Source organism: Apus apus, chromosome 19 (genome assembly GCF_020740795.1).
Source record: "Apus apus isolate bApuApu2 chromosome 19, bApuApu2.pri.cur, whole genome shotgun sequence".
In the NCBI taxonomy this organism is placed as follows: domain Eukaryota; kingdom Metazoa; phylum Chordata; class Aves; order Apodiformes; family Apodidae; genus Apus; species Apus apus.
In genome coordinates, this window is record NC_067300.1 from 7,820,725 (window position 1) to 7,841,872 (window position 21,148).

Sequence of the window (21,148 nt, forward strand, 5' to 3'; positions counted from 1 at the left end):
CCAGCGCCGGGTCCCGCCGCGCTCTTTGGCTCCGTCGAGCCGCCAACATTGCGCAAACCCCTCCAGCCCCCCCAACCCCCTCCCTCCCTCCCTCCCGCGAAGCCTGCGGCCGCTGCCCGCCCCGCGCGGGGCCAGCTGCCCTGTTTGCCTAACCCTGCAGCCTTCCCTGCCGCTCCACGTGATGCTTCGGGACAAACTTCGGGTTGAAAACCCCCCGGTTTGGGTCGGCGCGGAAGGCGGCGGCGCCGGCTGCGGCGCCTCCAGCAGCAGCATGGTGGGTTGGGCGGTGCGGGCGCTGCTGCTGCTGCCCCTGGGGCTGTGCTGGCCGCCGGCTTCCCCAGAGGTGAGTCCGGCCTCCCGAAACGCGGAGCTTCCAGGAAGCCTTTTTTTTTTTTTTTTTTTTTTTAATTCTTGTTTATTTCTAGGAAAAGAAAACAAGCCAACAACACAACGCGTTTCGGAGCCAAAACCCATCAAACCCCGCTAACCGAGAGGATAAAGCTGCTTCCTCTGGGGGGCTGCGCTGCAGCCCGTGGTCAGTGCCCAGTGAAGCCACCAGAGCTTGGCTCCTTGGGTGGTTTGCTGGCATTCCTTCCAGGTTGGGTCCAGTGAGGTGATAGTCTTGTATCCATTTGTTTTTCTTAAGGAAAACACAACAAGGGAAGTGAAGCTGTTCTTCTTGCAGAAGTTTCTCGGCGCTTTGGATGCAGAAGATGTTTTCTCTTACTTTGGAACCAGCTCAGCCTCGGATGGTATGCAGGGCTCCTTCCTCCCTCCCTTTGGAACGTGTCTGTCAGTTGATTTCTAATCCTGTGTGTAAAGGACACATTAACAGAGCCTGTTCTGACAAGCATTTAGCATTTCTGAGCCCTGTTGCTCAGCGAGGCAATTCATGTTTCAGTGTGAAAGCAGTTGCAGAACTGGGTCAGTATTTAAAATCTGTTGAAGGAGACAGGATAAATCTTTTTGCACGTTTCTCCTGCAGTCCTCATTCTTGTATTGGGGTTTTTTTAAATGAGATTAGCAGGTCCACGTTTTCTGAGTGGGAAGCTTTAGACTTAAGAACAGCTTTACATGTGAAAAATTGCTGTTTTTTAAAATAAGCATGTGGATAAACTGGTATTCTGGGTTTGGATTGGTGGTAGTTCAGCATAATGACATGTTTTAAATTCTCAAATCCTTAATGCAGAGATGTTGTCCACTTGTGAATTCACCTAGTGCTCATCCCAGTGTCTGTCTGGATTTGGGTAATTCTCCCTCAGTAATACATAACATCTGAAGTAAAACTCTCTGAGCCTATGTTAAATGAGCTGTTCTCCTTATCAAAGGAGCAAAAGTGCTGATAAATTAAGAGCCAGTTTCAGAGCTGTTGTCTGTTCCCAATCAGATTATCCCCACTTTGGAGTACATGAAAGCACAGCAGGTTTTTCTGACTGTTGACAGGATGACCCTGAAAGGCCACGTTTGTCATTTGGAGGGTAGTTTTTCCTATGGAAAGAGATCTTTTCATTTGTTTTCTGTGGATCATCCTTTCTCCAAACTCTTCCCCTTGTTCTGGTCTTGTCCCATTTCTTTCAGTACCCGAGTTTGTTGTTGCTGAGCCAACTTGCCCTTGTAAGGAAGCACAGATTGGGCTGATGTCCTGTCGAATTCAACACTGCTCCTTTGAGGCCTGGGGAGAACTCTATGCCTTTGAGTTTCTAGAGGACCATGCCCTCCTTTCTTCTTCCTTCGTGAGCCACCAAGTGGTGAACTCTTCCTTTAGCCTCCTGAAGCAATTCTCCAGCAACTGCTTTGCAGGTGGCAATCCACTGCAGCCTCCTGGGGCAGAGTGTAGAGTCACTTACTGTGAAGGGCAGCTGGTGAGTATGCACTCAGCTTATTTTTACAAGCATTTACAGCCCTCATAGGTTTGCAGCTTGATGCCCCAAACATGTGTGAACCATCCATTTAATAAATCCAAGCATGACAAGGCAGAAACAGGAAGGATGTTCTCCATTGATAGCCAATGCCTTTGCAATAACTCAGAGATGGAATTTCATCCCCCTTAGCAAGGAGTCGTCATTGCAGATGAGGAAAAGATTCATATCAGGCCTGTCAGAAGCAAAGATGTGGCCCTGCTGAAGGACCTTGGCTTCTCCAGACCCCACATTGTCTTCAGAAACCCTGCAAGAGGGGAAGGTACAGCAAGAGGTAACATACATGGCAAGGAACTTTCACATGTTCTCCTTGGAAGAGCTGTCTCCTGGTAGTGGGGTTGCTTGCCTGAGCTCAGAGGAAAATCTGTATCTTCAAATACAAGTCTACTTGGTAGTTCCTCCCCTCACTGAGGTGGAACTAGTGTGTGTGTGTGTGTTTAGCTGTTTGTTATTTTGGTAGCCTAAGTGTGTCTTTAAGCATGCTGGCAAGTGAAAGAAACCAGCAGAAGTGGGAAACCTGAGCAAGCAACTGGTGGAGTGGTCTTCCAGCTGGATGGTTCTAGTCTTTCAGGAAGAGGGAGCGGAACTGTGGGACCTTTTATGGTGTGTTGCATTTTAAACCCCTTGTCCCTGTGTGCTGTTCAGCAGGGCCTTTTCCTTCTCGCCTGCAGAAGAGGGCTGAGGGAGCTGTCAAACATCTGGAGCTGATGGTTATAGCAGGCCCAGATGTTTACTTGTACCACAAAGAGGACACGGAGCGATATATCCTTGCCAACCTGAACATTGTGAGTAGCTTTCTGTTTGGATTGCTGTCCCAGTGTCAGAGCTCACAGTGTCACAGGCTGTCACAGGTGGAGGGACCTCTGTGAGTGCCCTTTCAGAGGTGTCTGGTTTCCTGCTCCTTGTAGAGAGCACTGCTCACGTGCAGGGTGTTCCTCTCTGCTTCTCTGGGCACTGCATGGCAAGTTTTCCCTTGCAAAGGAGCTGCAAAAGGAAAAGGGGTGTCAGAAGCTTTGGGACTGTAGCCTTACAGCCCGTGTAGAAATTGTAGCTCTTAATTTCATTGCTAATGTTGTTGTATGTCAGATACAGGAGCAAGAGTTTCATTGCCAGAGCCTTTGCCCAGTCCCTGTTGGTTCAATCTCCAGTGAAATTGAACAAGATCCACTGAATTAATCTTACATTTTATATTTCAAAGTGGTTTTTTTTCAGTATTTTCAGTTTTTGGTTTTTTTTCAGTATTTTATATTTCTGTTACAGGATTTCTCTGTGTCTCTCTTTGCTATTATTAAGAATTTGTTTATACATTTTCAATGTGTGTATATTGCAAAAAAAGTCTTTAGGATTCTCCTACCTTATGAAATTGTTTTCTGTGCAGAATTTTCTTTCTGCTTCAGAGCATCTAACAACAGTTCTCATCTGTTGACAGATTAATTTACATTTGTAGTGCATACTTCAATGTTGTATTTCCTGATGATTTTATAGCTGCCCCTGGTGTTTACCAGGAGTGTTACCTCTGTAGTGAGCACAGCCCAGTTTTGGGAACAGGTTAGTGGGAGTCACTGAGGTGCCTCCTTTGTTGAATCTTTTCTATCTCTGAACAGGGGGCAGAGCTGCTGAGAGATCCCTCCCTGGGTGCTCATTTCAGGGTTCATCTTATGCAAATGCTTGTTTTGAGGGAAGCAGAGGTAAGCAGGGAGGACTGTGTTCAGCTGTTGTCCAAGGAGTTGCTAAAAGCTGTAAAAGCATGTGGCTTCCCTCTAGGCAGAGGTGAACATCACAACAAACATCACCTCCTCACTGATCAGTGTTTGTGAGTGGAGCAAGAAGGTCAACCCCCAGAATGACTCTGACCCCCAGCATGCTGACATTGTCCTCTATGTCACCAGGTACTGAAGCTCCTCTGCCCTGAGAGGGGACTAGAAACAGGGCTGGTGGTGTCCAGCTGTGGGGTTTGCACTGGGTCCTCCAGCAGTAGGGCATCACAGAGTCTTTGGAAGTGGGTTGGTTCTCCTGTTTGGGTTGGTTCTCCTGTTTGGGTTGGTTCTCTTGCCCTTAGTGTGATGCAGTCACTCAGAGGTGCTGTTCCTTTTGTTTCTGAAGGAACTGAAATGTTCCCCATGCACCGACCAGCCAGACTTGAGCAGACCTTGTGTGTTTCCAGAGCAGCACAGCCAAACCCAGCTTTCTGTGGGCAGACATATTGAACAGTAACTGGAAGTGAAAAGCCACTGGTGTTTTCTACCTAAGATATCTAGTGCTGCTCTGATCAGACATTTTGACTTTTAGGCTTCTTCCTCCAAATTGCCTTGGTGGTTTAATTTTGTCAAGTGGTTTAAATTTGTCAAAGGCAAACTTTCTGGAGTGTACTGGCTTTGTTTTGGTTCTCTTTCGCTCTGTCATTTGCAAGGAGGATTAGGTAATTTCTATTCTGTTCTGCTTGTCTGGGGTCATGGGGATTTTTAAATGTGGAATCACCATAAATTTTGAACCATGGGTGTTCATGGGACCCTACTGCTACTGCCCTGTCCCAGGGAGCTCCATGTGTCAAAACAATGCTAGGTAGTTGGCAAGTTAGATCAGGGAGGGGCCAATAAATTCAGCTGAATTCAGTCTAGATCTGACTTTTCTAGCTGCAAGGGTTCTTTGCTCTTTCCTCTCTGTCTCCCTTTAGGTTTGACTTGGAGTTACCTGATGGGAACAAGGAGCTACGTGGAGTGACTCAGTTAGGTGGAGTCTGCTCCTCCTTCTGGAGCTGTGTCATTACCCAGGACACTGGCTTTGACCTGGGAGTTACCATAGCCCATGAGATTGGGCACAGGTCAGTAGGATAAGCCCCAGAGCAGCCCAGTGTGGTTTATTTGGGTAAAAACATTCCTCGGTTTAAAGGATTTAGAAGATGAAAAATGATATCCTGGTGTAACAGGGGGTTTCCTCTAGATTATTTAAAACTTTGGAAAGAGTTCCTTGCATTTCTGGTATCCCTGCATCTTTTGTGCCAATTAGAGGAGAGAAAACCTTTGTGCTAACAGTAAAAGGAAAGGCTGCAGAGGGAGCTCAGCCTTTGCTTAGAGAAGAGAAGCTCTGAGGGAATCCAGCCTCTGGGTTTCTTCTCCTCAGGGCACTGTGCTTCCTCTGTTACAGTCTTGGAATCCCCCACGATGGAGAGGGCAATGGTTGCAGCAGCAGTGGTTACATCATGGGCTCAGCTGGAAACCACAGCAGCATCGACCTCTCCTGGTCACAGTGCAGCCGGGAAGAGTTTCTGGCCTTCGTCAGGTAAGGGAGTGGTCGAGTTCTGTGTGTGGGAGTGCTTCCCTGTGCTGGGGGCTTAGGAGAGGGCAGGGACAGGCAAGGAGTAAACCAGGATGTTCTTGGAAAATGAGAAACTGTTAAAAAGCTTGGGGTTTGTTTATGTCTTATCACTGTCGCTGAGGTTAAACCCAGTTTTTGCTTCAAATAGCTGGAAATTACTTTGGTTAGTGACTAACATGCCTGGGCTGTGCTGGACTTCTCAGACACTACCTCAGCCTGGAAATTTCATTTAAAATGTCAGAGCATCTAGGTGTAACCAAGCATTGTGGGCTGTGAGCTGGCTGGGTGAGGAACAGGAATGGGTTTCTGTTACAACTTCAGCAGCAGGGAACTGCGAGGATCTCCAGGCAGCTGCTGCAGCTAAATCCATCACAGCCCACAGTGAGCATGTGTTGTCTGGGAAAGCAACAGCCAACTCCCAGAATGAAACTCAGCACAAGTTTGCAAACATGTCATTGTCCTTGCTGCCCACAGCTGGGAAAGTGATATTTCCTATGTTTCTATCAGCACAGGCCAAACAAACTGCTTAAATGACCTGCCGGACACGGACGGCAGCATCCCTGGGTGGAAGCCTGGCCTGTACTATGGAGCAGATGAGCAATGCAAAATAGCCTTTGGGAGTGCTGCCACAGTGTGCACCTTTGCTGACAGCAATGTTGTAGGTAGAAGGTTTGTTTGTCTTGCTGTGGGCAGCAGGGAGATGTGCTGGTTTCCAGGAAAAAGGGAACTGGGGACATTTTTCATTATAAGGGGATGGAAGGTGCTTTCCTGGCACAAGTTTATTGGCAAAGAACAAACCTTCAAAGGCTTTTGAAAAGCTTCTCTTCTCTCTCACGTCTTTTATGCACATAAGTCTCCTTTGAGGTCTGCACAGTACCCAAAGCCTTCTCTCCAGGCAGGGGCCTGGTGGTGCTGGTGTTGAGTTTATCTACTCAGGGCCCTCTCCTAGGGAGCCCTTGTTCATTGGACTCCCTCAGCTTCCCCACCACTGCTCAAGTCCCCATGTCTGAGAAGTGCAGCATGGCTGATAGCTGCTGGTCCGGCATGTTTTGCTAATGAGGAAGCACTAAGGTGGGTGAAACTTGAATTGCTTCAGTTGGTCATTTTCTAGCATTGCAGCTGGTGATGATGGTCTTCTGACATGCCCACAACTTTTGCCCGGGAGGGCAGGAGGAATGAAGGGACTTGTTTGCATTGTTGGGTACCTGTGGGGAAACCAAACAGCCAGGACAAGCACCATTGAAACAGAGCAGCTTTTAGGACTGCTGTGTTGATGAGCCTGACCCCCTGAACTCCCTGATTTTCTTCTCACACCAGGACATATGTGAAGTTCTCTCATGCCATGTAGAACCAGGAGACAAATCCAGCTGTAATCGGCTTCTTGTTCCCCTCTTGGATGGTACTGAGTGTGGTATCAATAAGGTAAGGAGGCTGCTGGTCTGGTGATCAGGAGTGAGTGTGGATGCTCTGGAGCTCATTAGACAGCAAGACGTGGTTGGTGGCTGGAAGGTAACAGGGCACTCACTGCCCCTCCAGTCATGAGTTTGTACCAGCTGATCTCAGTGTTTTGACCTTATCTGGATCTCTGGAGTTGCTTTGCAGTTCTGTAGCCTGATATCTGACTTCTCTTCAAAGCCTTTGCTTTCCACTTGAAATGACCTCTGACCTCTTTGTTTTAACCTCACCCTCATGGTAGAGCGTAATTAGGAATGAGATTCTTCTAGAGCCTTGTGGGAAGGTGCCTCACTCGTCTTGGGATTCTCTGTCATAGTCTGGCCTGTAAAAAGATGGGGACTTGTGCCCCCACTGCAGATCCCAGCCCTGCTTCTGGCCCTTCTCCTTGCCCACTGCTCATTTTCTATACTCTTGGTCCTAGTGGTGCTCCAAGGGACAGTGCAGCTCTCTGGAAGAGCTGAACCCCATGGCTGCAGTCCATGGGCAGTGGTCTGCCTGGAGCCCCTTCTCCTCCTGCTCCCGCAGCTGCGGAGGTGGAGTCGTGACACGGCAGCGGTTCTGTAACAACCCCAGGTGAGAGGGGGGAGCTCACAGTGCCTCTTGCCTGATCCAGGGCCTTGCTCTTTGCGTGGGACAAACCCACCTCTGCTGAGGAGTTCTTCTGTCATTCCAGGCCTGCTTTTGGGGGACAAGAATGTGATGGTACCAGCATCCAAGTGGAGATGTGCAATACTCAGGTAATGGAGCTCATCTCCTCTTCTGGGCTCTTTTCTTAATACCTTTTAACTCTTGGAGAGCTGTGTGGGCTGGGACTGTACTTCTCATGGCTGCCTGCTCTGGGAAGGAGGGCTAAAGATCTGCTCACAGCCTCCATCTGTCTGACAGCAGAAGTATTTGTTCCACTGTTTGAAGACAGCAGTATTATTTAATAGCATTGTGCATGTGTAATGAAGCATTTTCTTTCTGGCTTCATAGCAGGGCAGACACTGAGAAAATAGTGACTCACTTAATGATAGTTTTCTTCAGAGGGACATTCTTATATTGTTCCTGTTTTCTTTATCCATTTATTTTGTGTAAATACCAAAGATATCAACTTCCAAACACAATTCTCTGCATATCCTGCAGCTTCCCTTTGATGTGGTTTTCTGTATTTGCAGTTGTTTTGGTGTTTTGCTTTCTGCCTTCAGCTAGTGGGTAAAATGCTGCTTGGAATTCTGTGCTCAGTAACTTCCTTTCATTACCCATGCAATTCTCTCTGGGATACAGGCCTGTTTGATGACTCAGGAGGATTTTATGGCTGAACAATGTGCAGCAACAAATTTAAAGCCACTGTATCTCACTGTGGAAACACCATCGTTTTATACCTGGACTTCTGCTGTTGGCTTTGCCAAAGGTAAGGAAAGATGGAGAAACTGTGGTTTCTGTGTGAAGCTCCTGTACTGGTCTGTACTTTGAAGCTGAAAGGCTGTTTCACTGATTGTTCTAGTTTTCACATGAAACCTGGATGCTCTTTCTGTCAGATCCTTTTGAGTCCTTCCCATTGCTTGATGGTCAGCCATGTGCCTTTCTGGAAGAGTAACTCCCTCCTTCCTCTGTCTGCCTCCTGCAGGGGACTTGCTGTGCAAGCACATGTGCAGGGCTGTTGGAAAGGAGTTCATGGTCAGCCGTGAAGACAGTTTCACAGATGGAACCAGATGTGAGCAGGATGAGACTGGGCAGCACGGGGCTTTCAATCTGTGTGTAATGGGAAGCTGCAGAGTAAGTGACTGGGGGAGCCAGGTGAACCTCTGATGTATTATGTGCCCCAAGGGAGTCAGTTTACTAGGAGCTGGGGGAAAAAGCAGTGTCCCAAACAACAGAGGGAGCTTTTCTCAAAGAAGAGTTTTACTCTTAGCTTGTTGGACACAGTCACAAAGTCACAGAGTGGCTGGGGCTGGAAGGGATCTCAGGAATCAAGTCCAACCCCCTTGCCAGAGCAGGATCACCACATAGGGCAGGTCACTCAGAAACACTTCCAGACGGGTCTTGAAAATCTCCAGGGAAGGAGACTCCCCAGTCTCTCTGGGCAGCCTGTCCCAGGGCTCTATGACCCTCACAGTAAAGAAGCTGAGGTGGAACTTCGTGTGTTCCCGTTTGCATCCATTTCCCCTTGTCCTCTGACAGGGCATGACTGAAATTAAATTCACCCCTCCTTCTTGACACCCACCCTTCAGATATTTATATACATTAATAAGATCCCCCCTCAGTCTTCTCCAACAAATCTACAATTCTATCTGTGCTTCCAGTGCCCTCTAGATAAGACGTTTTGCTAATTATGCAGGAAATGTTTAAGGCTTTTAATCTCTAATCCAAGAAGCAATTGGTTTATGCACATTGAGGAGATGTTTGCATGGTATAAATAACCCTATGAAATCCTGACTCTTGGAGAAAAATTACATTATTTGAACATACTGAATCAGTGGCAAATTAGGGAGTAAAACGTGGGAATAGGAAGTTGACAAGGAGATTGTTGCAGGAACTCAAGGAAAACTGAAGTATAACTTTAGTTTTGGACTGGACAACAGAGACATTCTTTCATGATGAACTTGAATGCAACTCCCCTGTGCTGTCTGCTTTTTAATAACTACTCAATGCTGAGCTGCTTGTATGTTTTCTGTTGTTTCTTTACCTTCCCAGAAAACGCTTTTAAAATGGTATGTTTTTCTCGTTATCCTCGTGTTCACAATATTTTTATAATGCATTTCCACCGAAAGAGCAGCAGAGGGTGCAGCCACAGTCTGCTCTGATTCCTGCTGTTCTGGTGGCGACAGTGATCCATGTGGGTGTTATGGCAGCATCCAAAGCCTGGGATCAGTGCCTCCAGCATAAATTCAGCAGTTGCACATGTTTTGCTGCTAAGCCTGCTGAGATCCTCCTGTAACTTCGTGTAAATGAGCCTTGTTCACGGGCATGAGGATAGAATCCCTTTTCTGAGCTCCATGGGATTGAAGGTCAGGCTAAAGGTTTGGGTTTGGGGAGCTAAAGGTTCCTTTAGAACCTGCCATTCATGTTTACTGTCCTCCTGGGCTTCTTTTTAATTTTCCCACTCCCCTTTCCAGGAGGAGTTCACAGAAGAGGGGAGTACAGAACCTTTGGTTTAGGTCACAGGAGAAATCTTTCTTATGGGAAAGAAAATGCCCCACAGTTAATGAAACTTGTGCTCTTAGCTAAGATGTTTCAATCTCTGGCTTTGTCTGGACAGTGGTAGGTCTAGGTACAGATGCATCTTTGTCTCTGTTGTCATCTTAAATTCAAATTATGAACGAAAAAAGCATTTTCAGGAATTCAGGCAATATTTTCTTCTTAGAATAAGCAAGTCTTGACAGACTGTCCCTTTTGCTCAGGCTTTCGGGTGTGATGGCCAGATGGACTCCAAGAAGATACTGGACTCTTGCAGAGTCTGTGGGGGTGACAACACCACTTGCACTGAAGTGAGTGGATCTTACACAGAAGGAAAAGCTAAAGGTGTGTAGTCCTCACCCTCAGGCTCACCATTATGGTACTGTTTGTATCCATATTGAGTGTCCATCATCTTCTGTACATGACTCCTTGTTTATTTGATAGAGGATCTGGGGATGGAGTTTGGGTAGTCAACACAAGAGGCATTTAAGATCTGTAACAGGGAGATAGTTACCTTGTAGGCAGGGTGACTTTTTGGGTCACAGTTCTTCTCTGGCCATGGACCATGTAGCTGTTTGGGAAGTCCAGCAAACTGCTGGGAGCTGGGGAGCTGTGTCAGATGCTTCCTGAGATCTTAAACATCCTTTTGGGAACTGATCTGGCTTATCTAGGATCACATATAGATGTTAGCAGAGAACATAAGAAGAACAAAAGAAAGAAGAGGACACAGAATTCAGTTCAGCTTGGTTTGCTGTGTTCACCACCAGCATGTTGAAGCCAAGCTGACAGAGGTGAGGTCAGTGTGAGCTCGGCTTGCTGGCCAACACTTGTATCCTTCTTTTGTTTATATGAGCTAAATAACCCCTGTCTGCAGTTGTGCTCCAGTGCATAATGTACTAGTAAGGTGAAGAGGGGCTAATCTGTAATCCCCAGCCCTTTAACAGAGGCACAGAAATGGGAAGTGACCATACCTTCTCTCCTTCCAGAGTACGTTACGTTTCTGTCCCTGCCTCGTGGCGCCACCTCGGTCCGTGTTACCAATCAGAGACCACTCTTCACACATCTGGGTGAGCTGAGTGAAAAGGAGGTGAGGGACTAGAGGGCACAGGGCTAAAATGAGCTTGTGAAAACAACAAAATGGAATTGGGGAGGAAAGTCCTTGATGATGCAGTTTGAGGGATATTTTCCAGTGGGAAATGGTAGAAGCCATGCTCTTCAGGGTGCTTGGCTTAGATCAAACTGATTTCTCACAAATGGGCAGTCTGCAGCTGCCAGAACCAGGGCATTCTGGTGACCACATCATGTCTCTTAACCTCCCTGCTTCTTTTGCTCCTCTAGCTGTGAAGGTTAAGGGAGACTACGTGATTGCTGGAAAGGGAAAGATCTCACTGAATGTCACCTATCCATCTGTTCTGGAGGACAGCCAGGTCAAATACAAAGTGTTTCTCACCAAGGACAACCTTCCAAGCCTGGAGGAAGTCCATGTGGATGGGCCAACAGAAGAAGAAATTGAAATACAGGTAAATTAAAATAGCAGAGTTGGAAAGGGGCCAGTCAGGACTGGGCAGGCTGAGTTTGTGTGGCTCTGCTGCAGTGCAGAATCCAGGTGGTGTAGGCTTGGTGTCCAAGGGTGCTGGAGAAGGTGCTCACTGAGAGTGATGGTGTTGCTTTTGGGGAAGGTTGAGTGTTGACTGCCTACAGGGGATGGTTGTGTGGGAAAAACATTCTGAGTGAAACCTCTTGCTTAGCTTAGTCTCCTTTCAGTGCCCAGAATTCACAAGGTGAGCACTCGGACTGTGTCTGGCAAGAGCTGAGAGTCATCGCACTGAGGCTCGAGTGGATGGAGAAGGGGAACTAGTTTCTCTTCTCTCCATCCTAAGGAATGAGTCTGAGTTGATTCGTGCATTGACTCAAGACTTCCTTCACCAGGTCTATCGGAGGTATGGAAAAGAATATGGCAATGCCACCAACCCAGACATCACCTTCAGCTACTTTGTTCCCAAAGACAATCTGACCTATAAGTGGATTCCTCAGCAGGGACCGTGTTCAGTGACCTGTGGGGAAGGTGAGGCAGCAGTATCCAATCTTTATTTTTTAAGGAGACCTGGGCAGAATTCTAGTTTGACTGGGTAGTCACCCAGGTCTTTACCCCATGGGCTTTTCTGGGCTGACTGAAAGAAATACAACCTCAGCAGAAGATTCTTGGTTAGAACTTATTAAACAACTGAACTGTATTTAAAGGCAAATTGCTGAGAGTGAGCTGCAGTTGCCAGTGATAAGCTGAACCAAAGCAAAGAGTGGTGCAGGTTTTGAATTAAATTAGCAAATCAGCAAATGAGATGCATCGTGAAAATGTTTGATCACGAAGATGGTTTTTAAACAGGGTTTTAGCTGAACTTTTGGGTTTAAAACTAAATAATTTTCTCAGATTTCTCAGAGTTATTGCAGACTGCAATCTGAGGCTGGCAAAACGTCAAAAAGTCTGAGACCAAAGCAGTATCTAGTGTCTAACTAAAGCCTCAGAGCTAATTATGAAACTTCCTTCTTAGAATTCTATTCCTGTGCCAGCTAATCCTTTTGGTCTCCCTGAAGGAATAATCATGCAGATGGGAACGGATCATTCTGGTAGACAATCTGACATCTTGCTTACCAGATAATACAGAGCACACTGGCAAGCTTCTCAAGATTTTTATGACAAGGATTTAGAAAATACATTAATGAATACTTGTGGAAGTCAATCTATGGGACTTGTTATGCCTGGAGAGCTTTTTTCCAGCAGATGCCCCAGGTGAACTGATTGCTGAAACCCTGAAGAACTCAAAACGCTCTAGGGCCTTCCAGCTATTGCAGTCACACACACAAAAAATAATAATGAGAAAGCTGGGACTTGAAATAACAGAAAGTTGAGAGTCTGAGCTGAAATTATATCTTGAGAGCTGAAAGTGATGCTCAGACCCTCATTGGAAAAACATTATTGGAAAACCAGGAGGATAGGGAAAAAGGTAACATTGCTGATTGATTCTTGACATTTACTCATTAGGGTCCTGCTCTTTGAGATTCAGGAATGCCTGTCTCTCTGTGGGCAGCACATTCACTGCAAAGGAGACCCTGCAGCTTTGCTTGTAACTTTTTTGAGGTTGGATTTTCACCTGCTTTACCTGCTAGGTTCAGTATTGTTAAAAATCTAGTTTATACCTGTTGTTTGTTTCACTTCTTGCATGCCACAGGCACTGCAAGCCTGCAGTTTCTCTGCCAGTACCTAGTCTGGTTTTGGATGATCATGTTGAGGACATTGGCCTGGTGCTGTCTGGGGACAAAGGCTGTGATGATATTCCATGATTAGTTCTACAGGAGCTCATTTTAGAAGGGCTGACTGCTGGAGCTTTTTCAGCAACCTGCCCCTCATCAGTCAAACATCAAGATGATTAGATGTAATTTGGACCGAATTATGACTGATATTCTTTTTCTTGCAAACAGCAAGTTTCTTTCCATTTGGTAGTTGATTATTCATCAAACTTCTCACCTTCTGGGGTGTTCGTCTTGGAAAAGTCACTTTTAAACTCTTGAGGAAAAGTTATATGAGAAAGAAGGAGTTTTTGTGTTTATAGAAAGTCTGTATTCCCAAATATGACATTTTCCTATACAGATGATTTGAGTAAAGCCAAATTTCTGTATCTTTCCAGCATAAAAGATGTGAACTGTTCACTTTGTTTATAACTTCCTTTCCTTTTGTATCCCAGGGACACGACCAGTGCATCATGTGTGCTTTGACCAGTCAAAGAATGAAGTAGCAGAGGATCAGTGGTGTCTGGAGCTGCCACAGCCCCTTGCAGAGCACAAGCCCTGTGCCATGCAGCCGTGTCTGTACAGGTTGGTGTGTTCCTGGAAGCTGAGCTGAATTCTTGCTTTGCTTGTCCTTTCTCTGCCAGCTCACCCAGTCTCTTGCAGTCTTACTTGCGTTCTGCAAAGTGGGAAAAAAAAGAGGGGTATGAAGTAGTTTCTTCCTAGTTATAATGGCACAGTGGGTTCCCAGCCATGTGCTGTCTTTCCTGGTCCCATGAAGTAATTGAGATGTCAGCTGAATGAAAGGGAGATGGTCCTTTCAGTGTTTTACAGTAGTCTGCTCAATGAAAGTACTTTGGTGGTGTGGCCAGAAGAAGATGTCTGCTCACCTCCTTTCCAGGATTGTGCCAAGATTTGGTCTTAGTCTGGAGGAGACCCTTGTGCTGATCAGAGTGGAAAGAGGATCTAGAGCCAAGCCTGCCCAGATATTGGTCTTATAGACATTTTAGAGTTTAACTACACTGTCAACTGTAGCTCTTTAGCTTAGATGCTTTTGGTCCTAGAGACCTGTGCAGGGACTCAAATTTCCAGCAGTTGTCTTCTCAATCACATCCAGTCCAGGCCCTTGAAATAGAGAAGATGAATACTCTTTATGACCCATTTCTGTAACGAGTGGCATGAGTCAGAAACCTCCATGATTCAGATCAGAAATAGGGTGATACAATTACTTCCCATTTAGGTGGAAGATGTCTCAGATAGATGAATGCTCTGCTGCCTGTGGAACTGGAGTTGCCCAACAGAATCTGACCTGTGTCCAGTTTCATGATGGATTGGAGACTGTTGTGGATGACAGCTTGTGCCCAGCAGAAGAGAAACCCCTCTCCACTGTGCCATGTGTGGTTAATGTCTGCCCTTTAGGCTGGGAGAAAGTGAGTTCATTGGCTTGCCTGGTTTCTGGAGTCTCACAGGGCGCTTTGCACTTGTGATCCACAGGAGGCTGCCAGTTAAGAAGCACCACCTTACTCCTGGAGGCTGGGAGGGTGGTTTACACCAAGGATGTCTGGCCAGTTAAATGTTTATCCTGTCACTTTAGGCAGCTCTGTCCCTCTTTATGCTGCTGAGTTCATCACTTCCTAGTGGTGGTTTGTTGAGGGCAGCTGTTGACTATGACCCTCCTGAATTTTTCCTTGAAGACCCTGACAAAAGCAGAAACAGAAATAACCCCTGATGCACTGGAAGTACCTCACTGGGAAAAACAGTGGTTCTGACATGGTAGGGAGAATTGCTAGCAGGAAAGGGGGTTTCTCAGCACGGGATCACTGGGCCCATTCCATACTGGGGAGCCACTGCCAGCTTTGTATTTACATGTGGGAAAGATGCTGCTTTATTCATCTCCTCGGGTGGAGTGAATTGTGAGGAATCCATGTTCTGCAAGAATGGAGAAAGTGTTTAAATGTGCCTCTTTCTTCAGTGACAGGAAATATGTTGTAGGCTTGATCTGGAGGTATCCCCCAGCTGTATTTAGATCAGGACTGGTGTGGAAAGCAGGTGCCTGGCTCAGTCTGGGTCTCTTTTCTCTGCTCTGAGGAGGAAGATGCAAACTTACTGCAGACATCGGAGTCACTCGGGCATATCCAGCTGGAAAATCAGACCGTGTATGTCTGGAGCCCTCAGGCTGGAGAGTGTTCTGTCTCCTGTGGTAGAGGTGAGGTCTTCAGTGCTGCAGGGATATGTTACCTGGCTGTAGGAGCGAGCTCAGTGCCTGGGAACCTCAGGGACCTGTCTATGCCCCTCTGCAGTTCTAAGTGCCTGGGTAGCTGTGGTTGCATATTTTTGGGTCTGGAAGAGGGAAGGGGGCCTGGCTTAGACAGGGAATAGTTTAGAGGGCTGGCTGGGTGCTGCTGCTGTGCTTCAGAACTTTGGGGCATGAGTGCAAGGAATGTGCCTGGGGCTTGGGCAGTTTGTTTGTTTTGTACAATGCAGATATGACTGCCTTGTCTTGGCTTATGTTCAAGCCTTGCATGCATGCCATGCAGTCAGACTGCTTCTCCTTCTAGGTGAGACTCAGCTACAATATGTCTGTGTGGCTTTTGACACCAAAGAACAAACCCAAGAGGAAAACTGTCATCCAGTGCCAAAGCCAGAGAGCAGGGTGGAAGTCTGTGATCTCAGTCCCTGCCCACCAAGGTAAGGCATTTTACCAGGAGGGAAAGAGCCAGTGAGAGATCTTTCCTTCCTCTTCTTGGAGGGAGATAAAACTGTTTTTGCAGTTAAGCCTGTGTGTCACCCTGGGGTAGCAGTTGGCACCTGGCTGTTGTGGGCACAACATAAGAACCAACACGTATTTTGAGTCTTTGGGCTTCTTGAAAAATGTGAAAACCTTCTGTTTGGGTCCAGCTCCCAACCTGCTCCTTGTTTCACAGGCTGCCTTCAGAGTACCATGGGCAGCAAAGTGTGTGAGGTGGAGGAGTGAAGAAAGCTCCTGAGAAGAAGGGGGAAGGATGAGGGAGTTGCAGTGCATCTTCTCCAGTGAGAGAGACCAGAGGATGGGGATTCATCACTAACATAATTTTTCTCCTCCTGTGTCCACTGTCAGATGGAAGGTGACCCCAGGTGGCCCCTGTTCCTCCAGCTGTGGGCTCGGGTTGGCTGTTCAGCTGGTCACCTGCGTGCAGCTTCACCAAGGCAAGGAGGTTTTGCTGGAGGAGCATCTGTGTCCTGTGGCAGAGAAGCCCCTTCCCAGTGTGCCCTGTGTCATCCGGACGTGCTCTTATGAGTGGAGCTTCAGTGAGTGGACAGAGGTATCTGCTCCTGTGCAGCACTTGGTGTCTAGTGCAGTGGTTTTCTAATCATTCAGTTCCCTAAAGCATTCAGGAGGGAAACACACCTTCTCCCTTATATATTTACTTCCCACAGAAATGCTGAACTATTTCTAGGGATGTTTTCCCTCCTTTCCACTGCCCTGTGGTTGGCAGCCACAGGTCTGCTTCACACCTTTCTCAGCTAAGGTTTTGGCTGTGGTTTAAAAATGGTCCTTGACATGTTTTCTTGTAAAATGCAGATCTTTTTGGATTTTTTAGGAAGTGGTTCTGCAATCCAAAGATAAAGTTTGGAAGATTCCCTGGGAGGTGGGTCATCATCTAGCTGATGACACTAGGGCACTGAAAGGGCAAGTGATAGAACAGCATCGGTGAACAAACAGTCCCCTGCCCCTGATCACGTCTGAGCCAGTAAATGTATTTATGTTTAAATATCAGCTGAAACAGATATGTATAAAGGCCTGTGGGCTTCTTCCCCTGCAGTGTTCAGCTTCCTGTGGGAATGGCATCCAGACTCGGCAGGATTTCTGCCTCAACTCTCTGACCCGTGGGCACGTGAGCCCCGTCTTCTGCAGGCACTTCCCCAAGGCCATCGTGGTCCGTGGCTGCTCTGCAGGGCCCTGTCCTGAGCAAGTGGCTGGGGCTGGCTCCCCTGGAGCAGAACTGCAGACAGTGACACCAGCCACACATCTGACCACAGCTGCAGCTGCCAAAGAGGCAAGATACAAGGAGCTGGGTCTTCATCCACCTGCTGTGCTGCAGGAACAGACAAAGACCGGTGCAGGTGAGGAGGGCACTGCTGAAGGGCAGAGATAGGTGCTTACTGGGTGCAGCTGGCTGTGGTGACTCTGCTGCCATACAGGAGCATGGCAGGGGAATACTTCTGGTTAGGAGAGTTCCTTCTGGTTCCTTCCAGTGTGCCATGATCTGCCCATGTTATTTGAGCTGGGAACAATGACTCCCTTCCCTGCCTTGGAACTCCTTGGGGCAGCAGCTGACCCTTCCTGTGCTTTCACTTCTGTTTGTTGTGCCACAAAGGGAAGGGGGACTGTTTTTCAGCAGCTGTAGTTCCTTCTGGATGTGTTTCTCACTTGCCTTTGCTGTCCAGGTGTCTGTGGAAGGCTCTTTCTTAACCCCAGTGGGATGATCAACATGACGGGTGCGGAGAGTCGCGACTGCACAGTGGCCATTGGGCGTCCCCTCCGGGAGGAGATCACCATCCATGTCCTGGAGAGCTCCCTCAACTGCACTGCAGGTACTGCCCAGGGCTGCTGGGGACTCCCCTGGCCCTTTGGGAAATCTTCTCCTCTCTTCCCATGTGCTTTTTGGTGCCCTGGAAGGTTCTTGCTGCCCTGTAGCCTGTGGAATCTCTGGAAACATTGTATGGGTTTTCTTGTCCTATCAAGTCATTGCCAGGTGGGACTAAATGGAGATGGTGCCTTTCCTCCCCCAGACTAGTGGTGTCTTACCTGTTTTGTTGATTGATATGAGATTAAAAGGGTTTATAGGGTTAAAGAAGCTGCTTGTTTTGGCCTGTTGTGAACTCTGTAATATACACTCTAGCTGTAATCAGTAGTTAGATTAGTTAACTGGACTGTTTTAATGACAGACTTTGATAAGACTGGGACAAGATGCAGAAATTACTTGATTCCAGACCTGTATAAGTTGTGGCCTTTTACTTCAAGTGTTCCTGTGCTCATCCATTCCAGGTGAGGTTGTGCTGTTTTCTGGGCGAATGATGTGGAGGACAGGCTGCAGGAAGCTCCCTTTGTCCCTGATAAATTCCAGAACAAATACACTGATTGTGAAACAGCGAGTTTTGCTGCCAGGAAACGGGATCATTCTTCAGTACAACAGCAGAAATGCAACTAAAAAATATTACCAAGGTACCTCACTGAAAGCTTGGCTGTTGCTTTAGATTAAAGCAACCCCTGACAAGGCCCACAGAGTTCCATGGATCATGATTGCCTATGGAAATCTATGGAAATCTTGCTTCATTTTTAGCAGCTAATCAGCCCCTTCTTAAGGAGTGTTGGAATTAATATTACTTGTGGGCTACCCCTCCATTATCAAGACAAGCCCCCTGCAGGTGTTTGCTGATGCTTGGAGGTTCCCAGATGAAATTCCTTAGAGAAACTTTTCCGCCTGTGTTTAATTTAAATGGTTTCCTTCTTGGAGATGCTGCACACTTCTCTAAATCGTTTTCTTTTCTGCTCCCTCTCAGACTGTGACAAGCAGCTGTTTGGTCCCCAAGGGGAAATAGTGAATCCTGTGCAGTTGCCTGATCAAAGGCAAGGAGTGGTGTGTCGGACCTTCATCAACGTGGCTCCGCGGCATCGCGTAGCTATCCGTGCCCTGTCCATTGACCTGGGCAGTGAGAGCAACCAGACACATTTTAATTACATCCTGGTGAGTCAGAAGCCTGAAGGTGATGGTTTGGATGGGGATGGACCCATCTCCTCATTAGAGATTCCCATCCAGATGCAGAGTTCAGTCACAAATCCTGGAGGGTTTGATCTCTATTAGTGAAGATAGATGTGAGTGAGCACTGCTGATGTCTGATCTGACCTTTGCCTAGGGTAGGTTTCCTCCTGAGTGGCCAATTTAGAAGTCCCCAGTGTTTTGTGGGTCCCTCACTTGCAGGCTGCTATGATAGAATGATTTCTTCTGTCTTGATGCAGGTCCGTGATGTGAGCACCATGAAGACAATGGTGTTCCGTGGGAAGCAGCAATTCTTCTGGCAATCAACAGGAAGCCAAGCTGAAATTGAATTCCATGAAAATGTTAAGGATCATCAAACCAGTTTCTGGGCTGAATATCATGCTATTGAACCCAAATAAAAGGGGCCACTGCACTGAGAGGGGCTGTGAAGCAGTTAGTCACTGCTGCCTGTTCACTACTTGAGTTACACAAGTTGTTTAATCTTTTTATAACTGCTTCCCCATCTGTTGAGTAAGAGCAATAACATCTACTGACTCCTTTGGGATCTCAGTTAATATTTATCAAGGTTATGCAAAAGACATGGAACTACCAAATATTTAGCAAATAGTCCTTCTAGGGATTTTCTGTCTGTGTTGATTGGTATAAATGCAATTTATGTGTCTGCACTTGGTGACTTAGACACTCACGGTCCTACGTTTAGGATGATTTGATTTGTCAGTGGCTGAGTCCCATTACAAACCTCTGTACACCACAAGTAGCTACAATTGTGTTTTACCCATTAAGTTCACTCTCCTACAGTGTAAATGCCCCTTAAAACTGAGGCCCACTGAAATTCTGCAGTGTTATAGGGAAGGATTAATGAGGATGAATGGCTCACACAAGAAGACTAGAGACATGTCTGGGGGCAAGACACTACCCAGGAGGGTTGTGCAGCAGGAGGACAAGTCCCTTAGAAAGCTTGAATGTTTTCAGGAGTTGGCAAGACCTGGTCAAAGCCTGGGGACAGTTGGCTTTATATGGAATGACTAAATGACATCCAGAGATCCCTCCCCAGCCACCCCTTCTGTGGTTCTACTATTATATATCAGACAGCAATACCAGTACTTCTTTTATATGGGAAAATAAAAGAGTTCTGTCTCTTAATGACTGCTTTTCTGCCAAAATGGGTTTACCCAGCTATGAGCAGTATCTGTGCTGTGAATCTGCTTGTATGTTCATCTTGCAGGAGCTGTGCAATGAGAGATTGAGACTGCACGATACCAGTTGTAGCAGGAAGAGGTATTTCAGTCACAAATATTCACTTGTTTGATTTAAATACATTTTTTAAGGTTGTTTTTATTTCATATATTGAACACTTAATGTCTCAAACCATTGGACCATGCTTTGGTCCAAATCTTTCATCCTCTTCAAAACCACAGTACCCTGCTCATAGGGTCTTTTCCTTGCCTGGAGCCTGGCTGGACACATGTGCCTTTTCTCTTCACCCTGGAGACAAGAAATGGTTCTGCCTGGGCAGTTTTAACCCTGCTTCTGCTTTCTTTCAGTTGAATTCTTTGACATCTTTTTACACCCACAAAATCTCATTTTCTTCTGTCTTCTCCATAGCTTTTTTTTTGCTGGTTAAGCCTGGAGTTTTTTGCTTGCCAGCCTCCAGATTTACGTTCCATTCCTGGAAGAGCTAGAAAGTAGATTCCTGAAGCAAGATCCTTGAGGACCGGGATACATCAGCTATTCCAGTGCAGTGCGTGGGTGATGCAGGCACTGGGCCTTCATTTCCTGTCTAACAGGAGATGTTACTGAAAAGACATCCTTTTCCTAATCCTTTCTCTGTAACCTTTTAGCAGATGGGATCTGTCTTCCCACTCTGCCCTGGATCCCAGGTCTCTTTGCTATTTGTTGTTCCAGATCAACTGTGCAGAGCCCCTGGGCTGCAGAGATGGGCTCTGGTTACTGACTGGATGCTCCATGTTGATTTGCAGAAGAAAAACTGCAGCTGTTGCCTTTATAATGGAAGGGAATTGCTTACCATTTGTTTGGGTACCAGGCTGCAAAGACTTACTCCCATTTTCTAGGGAGAACACCTGATTCCTTTCAGATAAAGGCGAGTTATTTCCCTCTTATCTCCAGGGCAGAATTCTGTAACACCATTAAATTCATTTTAATGCCAAAACTGCACGTTTCCTTGTGAGCAGACAGTGGCTGCCTGGGGAGCAGCATCTCGCAGTGGCCCTGCTGTCGGGTGTCCCTGGTCCCTGC

The 21,148-nt window shown here is 46.9% G+C and overlaps 1 protein-coding gene across 6 annotated transcripts; it reads left to right on the top strand.

Moving 5' to 3' along the window:
• The first annotated feature begins 152 nt into the window (after positions 1-152).
• On the top strand, positions 153-21,062 carry ADAMTS13 (ADAM metallopeptidase with thrombospondin type 1 motif 13). 6 transcript variants are annotated; one of them, XR_007891307.1, is made up of 31 exons: positions 153-343; positions 647-752; positions 1,579-1,862; positions 2,052-2,193; positions 2,565-2,704; positions 3,524-3,607; positions 3,684-3,808; positions 4,594-4,740; positions 5,064-5,198; positions 5,742-5,892; positions 6,552-6,656; positions 7,111-7,262; positions 7,363-7,426; positions 7,956-8,082; positions 8,299-8,447; positions 10,073-10,193; positions 10,835-10,915; positions 11,187-11,368; positions 11,778-11,913; positions 13,589-13,718; positions 14,371-14,560; positions 15,219-15,336; positions 15,689-15,818; positions 16,228-16,432; positions 16,712-16,759; positions 16,934-17,234; positions 17,559-17,705; positions 18,160-18,336; positions 18,675-18,859; positions 18,932-19,029; positions 19,132-19,214. XR_007891307.1 is itself a non-coding variant. In XM_051636798.1 (31 exons), exons 4-31 carry the CDS (start codon positions 1,638-1,640, stop codon positions 19,288-19,290), a joined length of 4,056 nt encoding a protein of 1,351 aa, XP_051492758.1. In that variant the 5' UTR covers positions 282-343; positions 426-535; positions 647-752; positions 1,579-1,637; the 3' UTR covers positions 19,291-21,062. The 6 variants fall into 6 exon arrangements, 5 of the variants coding, with proteins under 5 accessions (XP_051492753.1, XP_051492755.1, XP_051492754.1 ...); XM_051636798.1 differs by lacking the exon at positions 18,932-19,029 and adding an exon at positions 426-535 and having other exon boundaries at positions 282-343; positions 19,132-21,062; XM_051636793.1 differs by lacking the exon at positions 18,932-19,029 and having other exon boundaries at positions 19,132-21,062.
• Positions 21,063-21,148: the final 86 nt, after the last annotated feature.